The sequence below is a fragment of the Gobio gobio genome (genome assembly GCF_949357685.1).
Source record: "Gobio gobio genome assembly, chromosome: 1".
Taxonomy (NCBI): domain Eukaryota; kingdom Metazoa; phylum Chordata; class Actinopteri; order Cypriniformes; family Gobionidae; genus Gobio; species Gobio gobio.
Window position 1 is genome coordinate 37479402 of NC_137097.1, and position 17354 is coordinate 37496755.

Consider the following 17354-nt stretch of genomic DNA (forward strand, 5'->3'; position numbering starts at 1 on the left):
TGGCGTCACAATCTTGTTGCATTATGGTCTATGGGTCTGCCTGAAGTGTACGTATTGAGTAGACTCAATCCTTCAGTCAAAATCAAGTGTACAAGGGAAATGTATTGGACAGACCCTCGAACCCTTGAAGTTGAATGAACTTCAAAATGGTGGCGGGATTCCCCCCGAGGGCAAGTGCATAAGAAAATTTGTGAGTATGTCTAAAAGTGGAGTTAAATACAGCCCCGGCTGTACTACATCCTTCATGTTGTCACTGTCATGTGACCTACAGTGTCAGTTATGTCACTTCACCTACTAATCCTCGCCTGTGGCCTCATGGTATAGTAAAGTGTCCATCGTATGCACACTTCAGAATCACGCCGAAAGTAGTAGGTCTTCTGGGCACTTTTAGCCTACTGTTAATTCAGACATGCTACTCATTTCCGATACTGTGTTTCACTTATTATATAGTACAGAAGATGGCATATTCGGATTCAGCTAGTGTTGACTACAAGCAAAAAATATATGTATTTAATTTTATCAACATATTTTCAAGTGCTTCTAGACATTGACTGCAGCTTGCTATCTGTCATGAACCGTATGCATTATAAGTATTGGTGCGTCCTAAACAGTAACAATTAGTGTTTAGAGCCCTTGACTCCCAATTTAGGGCTGTTGAAATTCAAATTCACTTCTACCACGCACTTACAGTATGTACTTAAAGGGTTGCGGGAATCTATCTTCTACGGATTCTAATTAATTCACGCACAAAAAAATCACTTTTGTAATTGTTAGATAATATGATTATGTTGGAACTTAAAAGGCAGAAGCACCTTGACTGCAAAGTGCTATAGTGTTGTCAAAAGGTACAAGGAGTTTTTGAAGTGTCGTGTATACAGTAGTTGCTAATGTTGAGAGCGTGAATGCAATGGCCAATCACAGGTGTTTAAAGGAGGTAGGGTAGGTAATTGTCGGAGAGGTTAGCCATAGCGAGCTAGCTTTGGAAGCACAAGATCACACTTTCCCTTTAGACCATCCAGAGAGCCACCGAAATCGGACCCAAATGAAATGATTGGATGAACATGTTATGTTCATATGCCTTCCACAGACGATATACATATAAGTTAGTTCACCCAAAAATGAAAATTATGAAATTACTCACCCTAATGTTGTTCCAAACCCATAAGACCTTCGTTCATCTTCAGAACACAAATGAAGATATTTTTGATGAAATCCAAAAACTCTCATAAGCCCCATTTCCACCGAAATGACCCGGAACAATTTGTCCCAGGAACTTTTTTCTCCTAGACCTGCGTTTCCATCGTGGTCTAAAGTACAGAGAAGATTAGTCCGGAGACGTAGGACTGCGCACGACTTTCCAGTTCCCACTGGATTTTGTCCTCCACATATAAGCTTAATAAAGCCTGAACCTCGTCGTCGGTCCATTGTTTTGTTTTTTTAACTCCATTGTTGATTCGAATAGCAAACAACTCTAACCGCACGCACCGCAACAGACTTTTAGGTTGAAATAAAATGCTGCGTGAACCAATCAGCATGTTCAGCGCCCAAGTCCCATCCCCAAAAGTTTTGAACTTTGAAAAATTACTACCTCGCGAGCAGGGCCGTTTTGAGGGGGAAATTTTTACCCGGAACTTTATTTAGACCCGGGTTCCTGCGGTCAAAACACACCGTGTACCACCCCAAATACTCTAAAAAAAATGAAATTTCAGTGTTAGTTGCACTCAAACCATCCTTGTTCACATTACTTAAAAAACTCATGTAAATAAATTTACTTAGATTGACTGAGTTGTTTCTACTAAAAATGAGTATTGTCAGCTTTACTTGATAAGTGTTTGTTCGGTCAACTTAACATTGCTGAGTGAAACGAACAAACTGGGCAGTGGATCGGTAGTTCCCAGCATGCTTTGCAAGGGGCTACATTAGGAGAGTAAATTAAGGGTTTAAAGTGTTATTTTATTTTTTTCAGTAAAGGGAAAGATGTTGTTAGTTTATGTTAGTGTTATGTGCAGTTATGTTGGACATTTAGAGGAGTTTCTGAAATGTTGTGCTAACCATTATGCAGAAGAGTGGTGCCTGTGTTTAGGCTGTGGCCACTCAAACTTATTTATTGATGGACTTTCTGTTCTTAAGTCATTTTGGAATGGTGTTTCTAAAAATATGCTTTTTGTTATATTTAATAATTTTCCACTTACACTTGTAGAGCAAGTAGTTAATTTAATAAGGTAAATTAAATCAATAAATGTGTTCACCTAACATAAACTTTTATAAATTTAACATAACATTATTAAGTAAACTGCACATATAAATATTATGTAATGGTGACAAATTCAAATGGTTTGTATTTACTTAAAGAAATTTTGTCAGTGTTACTTGACTTTCTTTTGTTCATATAACTCAATTGTTATTTGTAAAAATGACTCAATATAGTTGTGTGGAACCACTTGACGCAGCTTTTTTAAGTAAATTCAACAAATTATTTTTTGAGTGAAGTCAGTCCTGCGGTGGAAACGCGGCTATAGATCGCAATGTAATGAACACTTTCAAGCCCCAGAAAGGTAGTAAAGACATTGTTAAAATAGTCCATGTGACTCCAGTGGTTCAACATTAATGTTATGACGCAACGAGATTACTTTTTGCGCACACAAAAAAACGCATGCGCACGAGTCGTTCTGCCATAGAACTTGAAAGCGTCACCAGCGTAACAGTCTGACACGCAGTATCAAGTGGTTCCACTATGAGTGATTTGTACAAATAACATTTTAGTTGTATGAACAAAAGAAATTCAAGTACTACTGAAGTGGAAAACTATTAAATAACTACAAGCATATTTTAGAAACAAAATGTACTAAAACAAATAAAAACAAACTCATTGGATAAACTCAATTTAATTGAGAGCTTGAATTTCATCCAATAAATGTGTTCATGAGTGCCCACAGGCACCAATCTTCTGCATAATAGTAACCACAAAAACTCCTCTAAATGTCCAACATAACTGGAGATTTAACACTAAGATAAACTAACAACGTATTTCCCATTACTGAAAACACCCACAAAATAACACTTTAATCCCTATATTTACTCTCCTAATGCAGTCCCTTGCAAAGCATGCTGGGAATTACAGATCTACTGCCAAGTTAGTTATGTCAACAAAAATGGTTCATGTAGTTTTAAAACAAATAAACTTTAGTTTTAAATACATTAGGTTGATTGAACATAATTAAATTAAGTTGTGACAAAATGTTACTTTAGCCCATTTTAATTAAACTGAAAAATCTTTTTTTGTGTTCGGCGTAAGCAGCTGCGTTGCACATTATTTGTGTTTCACAATTTTAAGTTGACTGGACAATACTGATTTATAGTAGAAACAACTCAGTTAAATTAAGTTAATGTAGTTAAATGGGTTTTTAAGTAATGTGAACAAAGAGGTTTGAGTGAAACTAACAACAATACATTGCTAATACATTCATTTACATTTAAAAAAAAAAAAAACTCACTGTCAAACTGAAAAAGTTGGATGCGATCTTCCACAAACTCATTCATAGCGCAAGGGGTAGGCAAAAATCATAGTTTATATATTCACCAGAAAGTTTCTATGTTTAGCATGCACTAATCTAATCGTGCATAAGATACTGTCTTGAGCAAATGTGATGTGAATCAGGAAGGAGCTTAATGAGCTTATGGTGAATCACATTTGCAGGGTTAAAGGTCTCAGAAACAGGATTGAGAACCACATGGCTTCATCACAGCTACATCCACTGTGACGCTGATTTGTCTTTCTCAGCATGACTCATGAGCAAGTTTCCTAAATGGAAAAAGAAAAAGAAAAGCCAAGGAAGATCCTGTCTGAATAATGACTATAGTCGTTAGTCAGATGTTTAGCTGTGTCAAATATCAGCATGTGACCATGAGTAACACGCGGATCATATTTAACAGCCTTTGACTCAGAATCCTCTGTTTCTATGTAACAATAAAGTGATTTCGCAGCTTTTGAGATTTTACTCTAACCCCACCCCTCCTTCACACAGCGAACACAGTCATAATGAAAACCTCAGCACTCAATTCCTCATCAGAGCCTTTTGAGTTACTGTAAACATACTCTGTACAGTACGTAAATGAAATGATCACTGCTGATGTGTGGTTTTGGTTGCGGTTGTTGAACAGACGTCCACCTCCCCGACGCCCGGAGAACCAGTGGTGAAGCTGATCCAGCGCTCCGGAGGAGGACTGCAGTACTGTACTGTATGGCTGCTCTACTACACCATCACAACCTGATGCCTGTTTCCTAAGGATATCAATCATTTGTATAGAAAAGAGCCAACTTAATTTTATTAAGCTATTTCTTGTTTCAACTTCTCACGTTGACCTACGTTTCCAGAAGTATTTTTCCCCCATAGATTAAATAAATAAATAAATATAATAAACAACCAAACAATCCAGCTGATGCATTGCAAACTGATTTGAAGCCAAAAAAAAAAAAAAAATGGATAAAGCACTGAATGATGAAATGATGGTACAGCCAATGAAAACTATTGAATTTGAGTCATTGATTTAAAGTAATAAATACAATATAATTTAAATATTTCAAAATTGATGTGTTCAATTGAATGCAGTGATGACGTACTGTATTTTTGTAGCTCAATCCCTTACGTTTCCACACTGGTTCCCTCAACAAAAACCAAATAGGATTTTTCCATTGGCTTTTGGATTATTGCAAAAAATAAGATCTGTGACCAACAAAAGTTTCTCATGATAATCTTCACAACTTCTGTTCATTGTGAAGCCTAAATACAATCGCCAGAAGAGCTAAACGTAGGCTTGTAAACAAACTTCCGACAAACTCTTTCAGTCTTTATTTAAATAGCATTTTCCCTGAAAGTTTGCAAGAGCATGATTATAAACAACAAGGCTGTGAAAGCGACTAGTAAGTAAATTTTAGAATAGAGCTTATGGGTGTTTCTCGAACAGAAGGCTGCACCCTCCCGAGAATGTGAGGTTTGTAGGCTAGTGTCCTCCTCAGCAATTAAACACTAGAATGAGACAAATCTAGTAAGTGCGCATACCTACGTCACACATGTTCCCGGCCCCATGGTCACAGCACGAAAATACAATTAAAACTTAATTTTCGAAAAATACTTTGTATTACAAATCTTTATATTAACTGGCTTTCTATGAATGCAATACAGTGAATGTCTGCTGTATCCCAGTGGCTTACATTATTGTCAGTTTAGTGTTGGTGATTAATTTACAGCAAAACAAAAGATAACATCTATGCTTTTGTGTCCGAAAACATTATTTTGTCTTATATTTCATAAACTCAGACAAGCTCAGTACAGACTTGTTTTCCAGCAGTTTATTTTTGTGAATTTAAATGTATGCAAAGGATTGTGGGTGATTTAAGGCCACAAAGGATACATCCGATGCGTCCTTTAAAACAAGGTTGCCTTCCAAGGATCCTTCAAATTGAGATGGCCTTCAGCCACTTTTGATGTCGTGGCAGCCGAGATATGCAACCTTCCATTTGAGAAACACCCGATATCTGTTTCGGCGTGATTAAAAGCTTTAAGAAAATCGCAAGAGGTTATTTTATGTGACTGAGTAAAACATAAAAATATATTGAGCTTTTGTTCACCACAGACCTTTTTTCAGGCATTTAACCAAAACCCATTGACTTCAGGACGATGAAACCAAAAGAGCTAAAATGCTAACTCATTTACAGGAAAAATACAACAAAAAATACGTAATCCCTGCCACACTCTATAGAGACTACAGGGATGTCAATGTTTTAGTATATGATTGGTTGACAAGGCACATGTGACCCAACTTGTTGAAATATTTTAATGATGAAGAATAGACTAGTTTTTCACTGCTGAAGTTTTTTTTTTTCCCTGTGATTTCTGATCAGAGCAACCAATTGATGGGTTGGCCTTTAAAGATTATGGGAAGTGTAGTTCTTTACCGGGAATTTAGCCAGGTGATTTGTGGCCTATGGTAAGAAGCATTATGACCTTTAAACCAACCATTGTGCTCCATTTGTGAACACAGACAGTGATACACACACAGATAGTTCCAGCATGCTGTTTGTTCAATCAAATTAGTAGACCAGTTCAACGTTTCAACTTTGTGCACCACTGATGTTTTGGTCACTGCTACAGAACTATTTCCAAAGGGACTTGGAAAACTTTGGAGAAGTTTTAGTTTTAGAGTTTAACTTTAGTCTTCTAACTTAAGTCAGCAGTCTAATGAAGTATTTGGCAATTACTGATATCAAATATTAAATGTTTTGCAAGTAAACATTAAACTTCAAAGCATGAACACACATGAAAAGAAGCCAGTTAATCAGATCTGTTTGCAAGACTCCAGACTCTTTAAATATAGAAAGGCGGCAAATAATTTCACTTTCTTTCTTGGGTTTGTTTTTGGATTTGTGAAAGTTTGGAGTCAAACTGCCACATTTCTTGCAGCGGCAATATCCTTTTAATCTTCTAATATTCCTGTTTTGGGCTCTTCTGAGATTTAATTTTGTGATTTACAAGAGATGACCTGGTGCCAGATTTCTACTGAATAATACATTAGTTTTAATGGTGTGTGTAAGATGAATACTGGAATCGTTAACTGAGCATCACGTTATTTCATTGAGACTCCATGACTTTTTATTTATAGGCAGTTTGTAATGAATATAGTTGTACAGAATTTATTTACTAGCCTTGTTTTTTAATGAAAATATTTGTGTGTTGTTGTAGGGTGATGGACGGATATTAGAAATACTGAAAATGAATCAAACCTCAGATTAACCTGTAGAGATTAACGGCAGCAGTCTTGAAAGTATTGTTACGAAACAATGTGATTCGGATTCCCACAGTACAGTAATAACTCAGCGCAGTCAGCAATTGACTTGAAGTGTGACATCAATAACCCAGATGAGTTTTAAAATAATTTTCTATTTGCACTTACAATGCCACATATGACTGAGCTGCATTTGTTCCAAATGAGATGCTAATGTGCTGCATAATAAAACCATTCAAAGTGAAACGTTCCCTTGGATCTTTATTTTACAGCCATATAAATCCATAAGAAATATGTTACTCACAATTTACTGCAGTGTTATTCACTTCAAAAGTCTCATAAATTATTTTAACCACAGTGTTTTAAAAGTCAAGTACAAAATTACATTCACATTCAAATGCTGCTACAGTACTTCAAGTAAATTTAGTGTTCACCAGTGTTAGTTTGCGCTCTAAAGAAATGTCTTACAATTAAATCTGGGAGACAAGCTCCAAGATTTTAGATTAATTGATATCTCTAAACACTTTATATTCTCCATAGATTAAATAAATAAATATAATAAACAGTTCTAATCCTTGAACCAAACACATCAGCTGATGAAATGATGGCACAATCAATGAAAACTATTGAATTTGAGTCATTGATTTAAAGTAATACAATTAAAACTGGGAGTCAAGCTCCAGGATTTCAGATTCATTGCTATCTCTAAACACTTCAACATTTCATTCTGACATAAACTGGAGGGGTTTTTCTTTATTTTTGGACCTGAGAGTTTCCTCACGTCCTCATTTCCAGAATCCATTCATACAGTGTTCCGGCATCTTCCCCGCAGTTCATGCTATGTGCGGCTTCTGTGTGTGTCCCTGAATAACCTGCGTACCGTGTAGACCTGTGTGAGGGCCACGCTGACCATGACCAGCAAACTGACGCTGGACCAGAAGGAAACCCGCCAAAGGTTATCCTCCAGCAGGTAGCGGTCACGTGCCTCAAACGCCCGCAGCGTCGTCTGCAGCTGACGGCTTCGCTCCAGGTTCTTGTGCACAGCATCCATTGTGTCCTGTGTGGCGAGAGATAACACGAATGCGGCTACAACTTCACGCAAAACGTTTTTGGTTGCAGTGAGGTTGTCACAGTACAACATTTGAAAAACACTTCAGAAGCCATGGAACAAATAAAAAAGAGAATGTAACCAAAGCATGACATTCGAATGAGCAAAACTGACCTTTGAGGGGAGTCATTGCAAATCATTTTCTTAATGGTATTCAACCATAAAACACATGTTGGAAACATTACAAATACCAGCCTGGTGGGCTTTCTTTAACCTTATAAAGCCTACTGTAGGCTATCGTATTTGATACACAAATTATACACTGCTTGGACAAAAAAAAAGTTGGTTTTAAATAGGCAATGCATGCTTAAGAGTCTAGGATTGGATCATTATTGCAGTGATTTTTATGTTTCTAGCATGTTATATGTGGCAACAGTTCTTCTAACCCTAATTGATGGAGTGTGTAGCTTTTCATCTCTTGAACAACCATGTAGGAAGACACATCACGGCCATATTCCAGGATGACAATGTCAAGATTGTGATTTAATGATTACATTAATTAAAAGTCTTAGGGATGTGCTGGAGGAGACTTTAAAGAGTGCTTGACTCTTGCATTGTCAATACTAGATCTTGACCAAAAACTGATGCACCTCTTGATGGAAATAACATCACAACATTTATTTCCATCAAGAGGTGCATCAATTTTTGGTTCTTTCACAGTTTGAGCCTGATGAATCTTGACATTGTCATCCTGGAATATGGCCCAGATGTGTCTTCCTAAATGGTTGTTTAAGAAATGAAAAGCTAAACGCTCCATCAATTAGGGTTAGAAGAACTGTTGCCAAACATCTAACATGCTAGAAACAAAAATCACTGTAATAATGATCCAATCCTAGACTCTCTTTCACTTTTCTATTTTGAAATCCCTTTCACTGAATGAAGAGATATTTGACTGGTGTACCCTGATATCCTCCAGTTTGTACTCCAGCGAGTCCTCCGGTTCAGCCAGAGCAGCCCAGTCTTCCTCATCCTCAGCTTCCTCCTCTGGTCCATCCACAATCACCTCCACGTACACCATCTTCTCTGAAACGCGGCTGAAGCTGTTATCAAAGCAAATCCTGTAGTCGCCCTCCTCAGTGGGGTCCACCCTGACACAGACACACAGAAACATTACTCTAATGCACATCCTGACTGTAAGACATAGAGACATATTAGATCATAAGATAAAAGAAGATATTTTGAGAATTTATTGTCCATAATTCAATGAATCCAAAACTTTTTGGTTACCAAAATTCTTCAAAATATCTTCTATGTTCGTCAGCAGAAAGAAAGTCACACAGGTTTGGAACGACATGAGGCAAAAGATGACCGAATTTTCATTTCATGTGCATCCGATTCTGTAAACAGGCAACTGTTTTCAGTCAATTCAGTTTGGATGTGGTCACTGTCAGCCTTGCAGATATCATGCAAATTTGCAGCAGAGGACAATGCAAATCTGGTGGGTTATGACGGTCCGAAACTAACTGCATATGAATAAATGTGTGAAGGTTCAGCTCGGCACACGACGGGATGTGAAACCTACGTGTGGATGCCGTCCGATTTTCTGAAGTCAGAGACCAATCTGTATCCGCTGGGGGAGATCATAGTGAAGCCCACGTCCAGCCCTGAGCCTGCAATCACCTGCACACACACAGGGTTATGAGAGGGTTAATATGATATCAAAATTGAAAATATTTTTTTTATGGAAAATTGCAGTATTTACTACTACAACTGATTTATCCATGCAGTGAGGGCGGGGCAACCTGCCAATCACATGAGATCGACCAATAGCAAACCACAACCATCCAATCAATTACCCATGGACAAAATCAAGTCCCACCCTACATTTTTTCCAGTTGTGAAGCCGTTTCACTCAGGTATAGGTCACAATTGGAAAGAAAACTTTGTGACTTCTGCTTCATGCTGACTCAAGCAGGGTGACTGATAAATGAAACAGCTTTTTACTCATTTCACTTCTGAAGTGAATGAAGAGATATTTGACTGGTATAAGCATTCATTGAGGGGATTTTTTTATAGATAAATGTATGATAAAAAGAGGACTTCATGACATTATTTATTTCAGAATTATTTTTTTTAAGAAATATTATTCAGACAAATATCCTTCCTTTGGAATAATGTGCACCAAAGTCAATATAAAACATAAAACAAAAACTAAATAGGCCTAATTAATGAATATTTTTGCACAATGAAAAAAAGTGGCCACAGAAAATCTATTTTAAAAGACGTGCAAAGTTCTTAGAAATGTTGGTTTCATATGGTTTTGAAAAACGTTTGTACCATTTTAAGGACAATTTCAATTCAGCATGTCTTTTCTTTCCTATTGTGATGTACAGCGCAATTGGAAAGTATTCACAGTGCTCCACCTTTTTCACATTTGTTATGTTACAGCCTTATTCCAAAATAGATTAAATTCATTATTCCCCTCAACATTCCAGTTACGCAAGTATCCACAGCCTTTGCTCAATACTTTGTTGAGGCACCTTTGGCACCAATTACAGCCTCAAGTCTTGGTAGCTTGGCACACCTATTTTCTGGGTAGTTCCCCCCATTCTTCTTTGCAGGACCTCTCAAGCTCCATCAGGTTGGATGGGGATCGTCGGTACACAGCCATTTTCAGATCTCTCCAGAGATGTTCAATCGGGTTCAAGTCTGGGCTCTGGCTGGGCCACTCAAGGACATTCACAGAGTTGTCCCGTAGCCACTCCTTTGTTATCTTGGCTGTGTGCTTAGGGTCATTGTCCTGTTGGAAGATGAACTTTCGCCCAAGTCTGAGGTCCAGAGCAGGTTTTCATCAAGGATGTCTCTGTACATTGCTACATACATCTTTCCCTCGATCCTAACTAGTCTCCCAGTTCCTGCCACTGAAAAACACCCCCACAGCATGATGCCGCCACCACCATGCTTCACTGTTTGGATGGTATTGGCCAGGTGATGAGCGGTGCCTGGTTTCTTCCAGACATGACGCTTGCCATTCAGGCCAAAGAGTTCAATCTGTGCTTTTTCAGACCAGATAATTTTGTTTCTCATGGTCTGAGAGTCCTTCAGGGGCCTTTTGGCAAACTCCAGGCAGGCTGTTATGTGCCTTTTACTGAGGAGTGGCTTCTGTCTGGCTACTCTACCATACAGGCCTGATTGATGAAGTGCTGCAGAAGATTGTTGTTCTTTTGGAAGGTTCTCCTCTCTCCACAGAGAAACGCTGGAGGTCTGTCAGAGTGACCATCGGGTTCTTGGTCACCTCCCTGACTAAGGCCCTTCTCCCCCAATCACTCTGTTTGGCCAGGCGGCCAGCTCTAGGAAGAGTCCTGGTAGTTCCAAACTTCTTCCATTTACAGATGTTGGAGGCCACTGTGCTCATCGGGACCTTCAATGCTGCAGAAATGTTTCTGTACCCTTCCCCAGATCTGTGCCTTGACACATTCCTGTCTCTGAGGTCTACAGACAATTCCTTGGACTTCATGGCTTGGTTTGTGCTCTGACTTGCAGGTGTGTGCCTTTCCAAATCTGCCAATCTTTCCAAAACAACTGAATTGACCACAGGTGGACTCCAATCAAGTTGTAGAAACATCTCAAGGAGGATCAGTGGAAACAGGAGCACCTGAGCTCAATTTTGAGTGTCATGGCAAAGGCTGGGAATACTTATAGACAAGTGATTTTTTAGTTTTATATTTTTAAATAAATTTGCCAAGATTTCAAACAAACTTCTTTCACGTTGTCATTATGGGGTATTGTTTGTAGAATTGAGGGATTTAATCCATTTTGGAATAAGGCTGTAACATAAAATGTCGAAAAAGTGAAGCCCTGAGAATACTTTCCGGATAGCCTATAAATCTAGACGCACCTTAGCGGCAGCAAATCTAATTTGCAGCCAGGGTAGTCTAGCAACTCTCCGTTGGCATGCGAGCTGGAAAAAACTAACTTTGGTCAGGCCAATCACATCGTGTATAGAGTCGGTGGGCGGGCTTAACATAATGACCGCAGAGTTGACGCGGTTCCGCAAGTTACTTGTAAACAAAGAAACTTGCGAACAGCGGTCTTTCGAATCGGCTTTGGCCGCGACTCTGGAAGACTTGTTGTTAAGCTTTTCTTTGAGAAAAGAACATAGAACGGCACTGAAGTCATTCTTAAGAAAGGAAGATGTGTTTTGCCGACCGGATACAGCGAAAGTTTAATCTATCAGCTAGCTCTGCTTCACCTTCTTCGTTGCTCTGGTTGGTTGTAGCGCTATCCTATTGAGTGCAGAGGGAATTTGAAAGACAACCGTTTATCCCGCCCCTCAGATTGAGCTCAGCCAATGGTGTGTTCCCACACCCAACATCTTGATGTGGGTCTAGCTTGTCAGGCTACTTTCTGGACACACTGTATCTCCAAATGAAATGGCTTCTCGAACAAGAAAAAATGTAGGGCGGGACTTGATTCTGTCCATGTGGAATTGATTGGATGCTTGTGGTTTGCTAATCGATCTCATGTGATTGACAGGTTGCCCCGCCCTCACGTCAGTGAACACAGTGAACACTCGGCAAGAGGGAGGGGGAAGTTATTCTAATAAAATATTATGAGGACATGAATTTAAATAAAATAATGATGTGCACAGATAAATTATTTACAATAAATACTGCAATATTCCAGTCCTAAATAATCCATTTGATTTCATGGTGACTTTAATCACTCTAAAAATGTAATGTGATGTAACCATTAAGTGAAAAGTAATAAAATATTCACCTTACACGTTTTAACGTATGAAGTATTTTTTGTTAACAAATATCATTGATTATTTAGGCCTAACTCCCATAAATCATGTTTTTCGGGAGTTAACTTAGGGTAGAGACTATCTTTGCCATTTCATAAAGAAAAAATATTTTCTGATCTTTTGAGAGACTAACTGACCTAGACACACAGTTACACATTCTATGATATCATTTCCAATGTTATGTTTTTCTTCTTCTTCTGCATATTGGTTAAATTAAATCAATTTAATTTGGTTGATGAAACTTTTTCAAATATTAATAAGCAGTTTTTGTTGATATTTTTTCATAATAAAGGATAATTTTTTATTAATGAAAAAAAATCTATTTTTGAGAAATTTTGACCAGCCAAGTAGTTGGCCAATGATGATCATCTCAAAATAACCAAATATTGGCTAAATTATATCCAAGACTCTTACCCTGTAGTGATTGACTGATGCATTGGTGGATTTGTCACATCAACATTTCTCATATATAGATAAACTATCAAAGACTTCCACCCCTGCCATTATGGATTTCACATGTGTCCCCTCTTTTCCCCCATATTCAAATGACAGACCTCCTATCTTCCACCAGCTGATAAAGCAGCTCAATGAGGAGCCAATGTGCTGGCCTCAGATAAAGTGTGGCAAACACCAACCATGCAGCACTGGAGACACTCTGATCCTTCCAGCACATGGAATGAGCTCTGGGTAGGGTCAGCTGTCCTGCAGCTGTGCCTGTTTTTAACATGAAGCGGGACGGCTCCAAAACACACCCCAGACAAGCTTCTGTTGTTACAACACAGGGCTATACAGGAATAACTAAAAAGGCAGTAGGCTATGTGATATCTAAAGATGACTGAATGAGGATTGCTCAAGTCCTTTAGTGTGCAATTGAATTTGATGTCAATAATATTGAACTTCCCACCAAACACACACTTATGTAACAATGAGCAATACATTTATTAACCCTAGTGTTTGTTAATTAAATTAACTGTTCATTGTAAGTAGGCTAGTTCATAAATGCACTTTGACCAAAACACCAATGAAAGGAAAAGTCCTGCTACTTCCTGGTCATTATACTGCCAAGCAAAATTGCAATGTAATGCAGAAGAGTTCGTGTTAATAAAATGATAATCCAAAACCTATTCTTAACTTAGCAAAAACGAACATTTTTGACAAGTTAGCCTACTTCTATTTCTCACTTTTGCCGAGTCTTTATTTAGTCCGTCTTCTCGTTTAAATAGGTTATCGTGTTAAATGTATCAATTAAAAAATTGACCTGGTACTCCACTTCTATGCTGCCGGTCTTAGTGGCTGTTTGGAAGAAGCACTCGGTTGCTCCGGCAGGTAGAAGGAAAGTGAACTCGCTGTCCTTGTTCTGTCCGAATTCGAATCCCAAATCCACGCAGAGCGTCAGAAAGAGCAGCAAACACACCACGAGACGCGTCTCTTTAAACCGCTCCATTACTTTGCCCTTCATAAACACACTAGAGCAGCTGTTTCAAACAGCCCGTCTCCGCACTGCGAGCGACGCGACCAAACTAGACGCGATCAATGCCTTCACACTGCAAGCGCATGTTTTGGACTCTCGTGAACCTGCAGTGACAAACAGCCGCGTTTGAAGTTTGACATCTTAGCTGATAATGGACGCGTTGTAGTTTAAAACGCGCAAGCCTCGTTGATTTGTCGATTAGGTTCCGACGTCAAGATTCGAGCGTCAACGCGCGCTTGCCTCGTTGCGCCGCAGTACAGGAAACATTTCCATGCATTTTCTCATCTCACTTGTACAAAAACTCAGTATTCCTCAAAATGAATAAAAACAGCTAAACGAAAACTCAGAATTTGACACAAACCTGCAGTAATTAAATATAGCTATTAAAGTACACAAATATGTATTTAATCTCACTTTATTAATCGATATATTTGCTGCTGACCTTTGATGATCCAATTCAACTAAAAAGTAAAAATGACTTTATAGATAAACATCACATTTGTTTAATTTTTGGTTTTTATTCATATAGTTTTCAGTCATGTGACTGTCGTGGAGCACTGGAGGGCAAAACAGCTAACTGCAGCACAAGCCTGTCCAATTTTTTTTAAACTATGTGAACAAGATGCAAGTTTTGGCCACTTGTGATCCATATACAGCACCGGCTGCGTGAAAAACACTATAGGGTGAGTTGCATCAATAAGGACTAAATTAAGCAAAGTTTAATGCTAAGCAAGGATTTGTTGATATGAGCTGGGTTTATATTTGCATCACTTAATTTTTTACACAGATTACCAGTAAAATTAAAGGGCTGCTTCGGGATGAACCGTCACCAGGCTAAATAATTTGTATTAGTGCAACCCACCCTTAAAGTCCCTATAACAGTGATATTAAAAGATTAAATTCAGTTTACACCCTTTTGATGATGCATAGCCTACATGCCTATATGCAGGCAAGTAGATGAGCCAAGAATATGAACGCAACGCGTTGACCTTTATAATTGGTTTCGATGGGGGTTTTCACGAGAAACCTCATGTTGTATTTATATTCTGTGTTCATCTGTTTGCCTGTACAAAGTATGCATCATCAATAAGGTGTATATTGAATTTGGTCTTTTAATATCACGGTCTTACTACATTAAAACTGGTACAAATGACTGGCGGGCAATGGAGGAAAGCCTTGTTTTGCCCTCCAGGTGGGCGTTCCTTACTTCCTTTTTAGGGAGTAATGCAATATTGTAACACATTACTTTTAAAAAGTAACTTTCCCCAACACTGCCTATAAGACTTACGTTCATCCTCGGAACAAAAGTTTTGAGATATTTTGACTATTGTCTCCTCATTTTTGTCTATCCAAAATTGTAACGCTTTAAAGATTCACAGAGACATTGTAAAAGTAAAATGGTAAATGGACTGCATTTATATAGCGCTTTTTAACAGACCTACGGCCATCCAAAGCACTTTACATTTGCCTCACATTCACCCATTCATACACTCATTCACACACCGACGGCGGTGACAGCTCGTCGGGAGCAGCTGGTGTTAGGTGTCTTGCTCATGGACACCTCGACACTTGGTCAGGTGGAACAGGGGATCGAACCACCAACCTTCCAGTTTGTAGACAACCTACATAAACCACTGAGCCACTGCCGCCCCATAAGTATGACTTGAGAGGTTTGATTCAAGTCTTCTGAATATACAAAATTCAGATTTAATATAAAGTGATCTTGCCGCTTCATGTGCAAGCAAGCTCGGTTGAGCTGATATTCAAACTGTAATTGTTTTTAAGGACCTTGTTGGCGACCTTTTTTTTGACCTTGAGTGTGTTGAATCGCCGTCGGGCAGTCGGGGAGAGAGACTCTGATTGGCTGTTCAGCTTAGAAGAATAGCAAAAGTGATGAAAGCAAGACAGAAAACACTTCTAATTTTACTTCATCTTATCAGAGCATTCCAATACACAAATATTAAAGACCAACTGAACCACATGAGTCATATTCAAAATGGTAAGGAAGTGCTTTGTTTCTACTTTATTTCTGCATTCCTATACACTCTAAAAATACTGGGTTAAAAACAACCCAAGTTGGGTTGAAAATGGACAAACCCAGCAATTGGGCAGTGTGTGATTTTTAGCGGCATCTAGCAGTGAGGTTGTAAATTGCACCCCCCCCCTTTCAGAGCACATAGAGAAGATACGATGGTCAACACAGGACAAAACTGTCATTGTTGGAGAGAGCAGAGAGTGACTAGTGATCTGTAGAGAAGTTTGTCTGTTTAGGGTTACTGTAGAAACATGCCTACGCAAAATGCCGATTTCACTGTAAGGGGACCCGTGGTGTGTGGAGATAGAAATGGCTTATTTAAGGTAATAAAAACATAACGGTACATTATTTAAAGTCTTTATACTCAAATGAAAACACAGTTATGTATATTATATTGCATTTCTGTCAATAGATCCTCATAAATACTACACACTGAACCTTTAACCCAGCAATTAGGTTATTTTAAGCAAACATTTAACCCAACCGCTGGGTTAAAACAGCCCAATTTTTTTTTTGAGTGTAGGCTGTGTCTGAAATCACCCCCTATACCCTTAAATAGGGCACTATTTCAGCCTTTTGCTGTGGTGTCCAAAACCATAGTGGACGTTACTGAGTTCACGCATTCAATCCCACAATGCACCGCAATAACAAGTGTACAACTGATATACGCTCAGCACCTAAAGAATACCCATAATGCACTGTGAGAGTCGCGTGTCGAATGAATTCCTGCGTCTGACCAAAAGATGGCGCCCGTAGTTGAATCATCCATCCATCCATTTTCCAAACCGCTGGTCCAATGTGGGTACAGCATAATATCATACTGGTATAAATTAATTTTTATTTGATTATTAAATTGTTTAATTACAGTTTATACATGCTAGCTCTTCCGGCGAACCCAGTGTCTGAATTCACTCCTTCAAGTGGACTATATTAGTGGAGTAATGTAGGGAATAGTGAATTAATGTATAGAGGGCGATTTCGAACACAGCCCTAATTTCGCTTTCCTTTTTTTGAATGACGAATACAGAATACTGCCACCTGCTGGTATGGAGAGTGTCTCTCTTGCGCAGGCACAGATGCACTTGTTGGTTGTAGTCTTTGCGGTGTCTTCAAGCGCAACCTTTTGGCATAGATGCAGGCAACAACAAAGTCACCACTAGTTTTTTGATGTTGGTTTGGTATGTCACAATACATGAAAGCAAACACTAAC

At 38.6% G+C, this 17354-nt stretch overlaps 2 protein-coding genes across 2 annotated transcripts in view; one reads left to right on the forward strand and one right to left on the reverse strand.

The window, feature by feature from the left end:
• dnm2a (dynamin 2a) overlaps positions 1–7026 on the forward strand; it is a 77030-nt gene extending 70004 nt beyond the window's left edge. Inside the window, exon 20 of the mRNA XM_079835958.1 lies at positions 4162–7026. Coding sequence (XP_079692084.1) covers positions 4162–4198 — 37 coding nt within the window. The 3' untranslated portion in view covers positions 4199–7026. The remainder of the gene's footprint in view (positions 1–4161) is intronic.
• Positions 7026–14362, reverse strand: tmed1a (transmembrane p24 trafficking protein 1a). Its single transcript, XM_079836558.1, has 4 exons — positions 13897–14362; positions 9414–9511; positions 8793–8979; positions 7026–7840 (listed from the first exon to the last, which is right to left on the reverse strand). Exons 1-4 carry the CDS (start codon positions 14095–14097, stop codon positions 7622–7624), a joined length of 705 nt encoding a protein of 234 aa, XP_079692684.1. The 5' UTR covers positions 14098–14362; the 3' UTR covers positions 7026–7621.
• Between the last annotated feature and the right edge of the window lie 2992 nt (positions 14363–17354).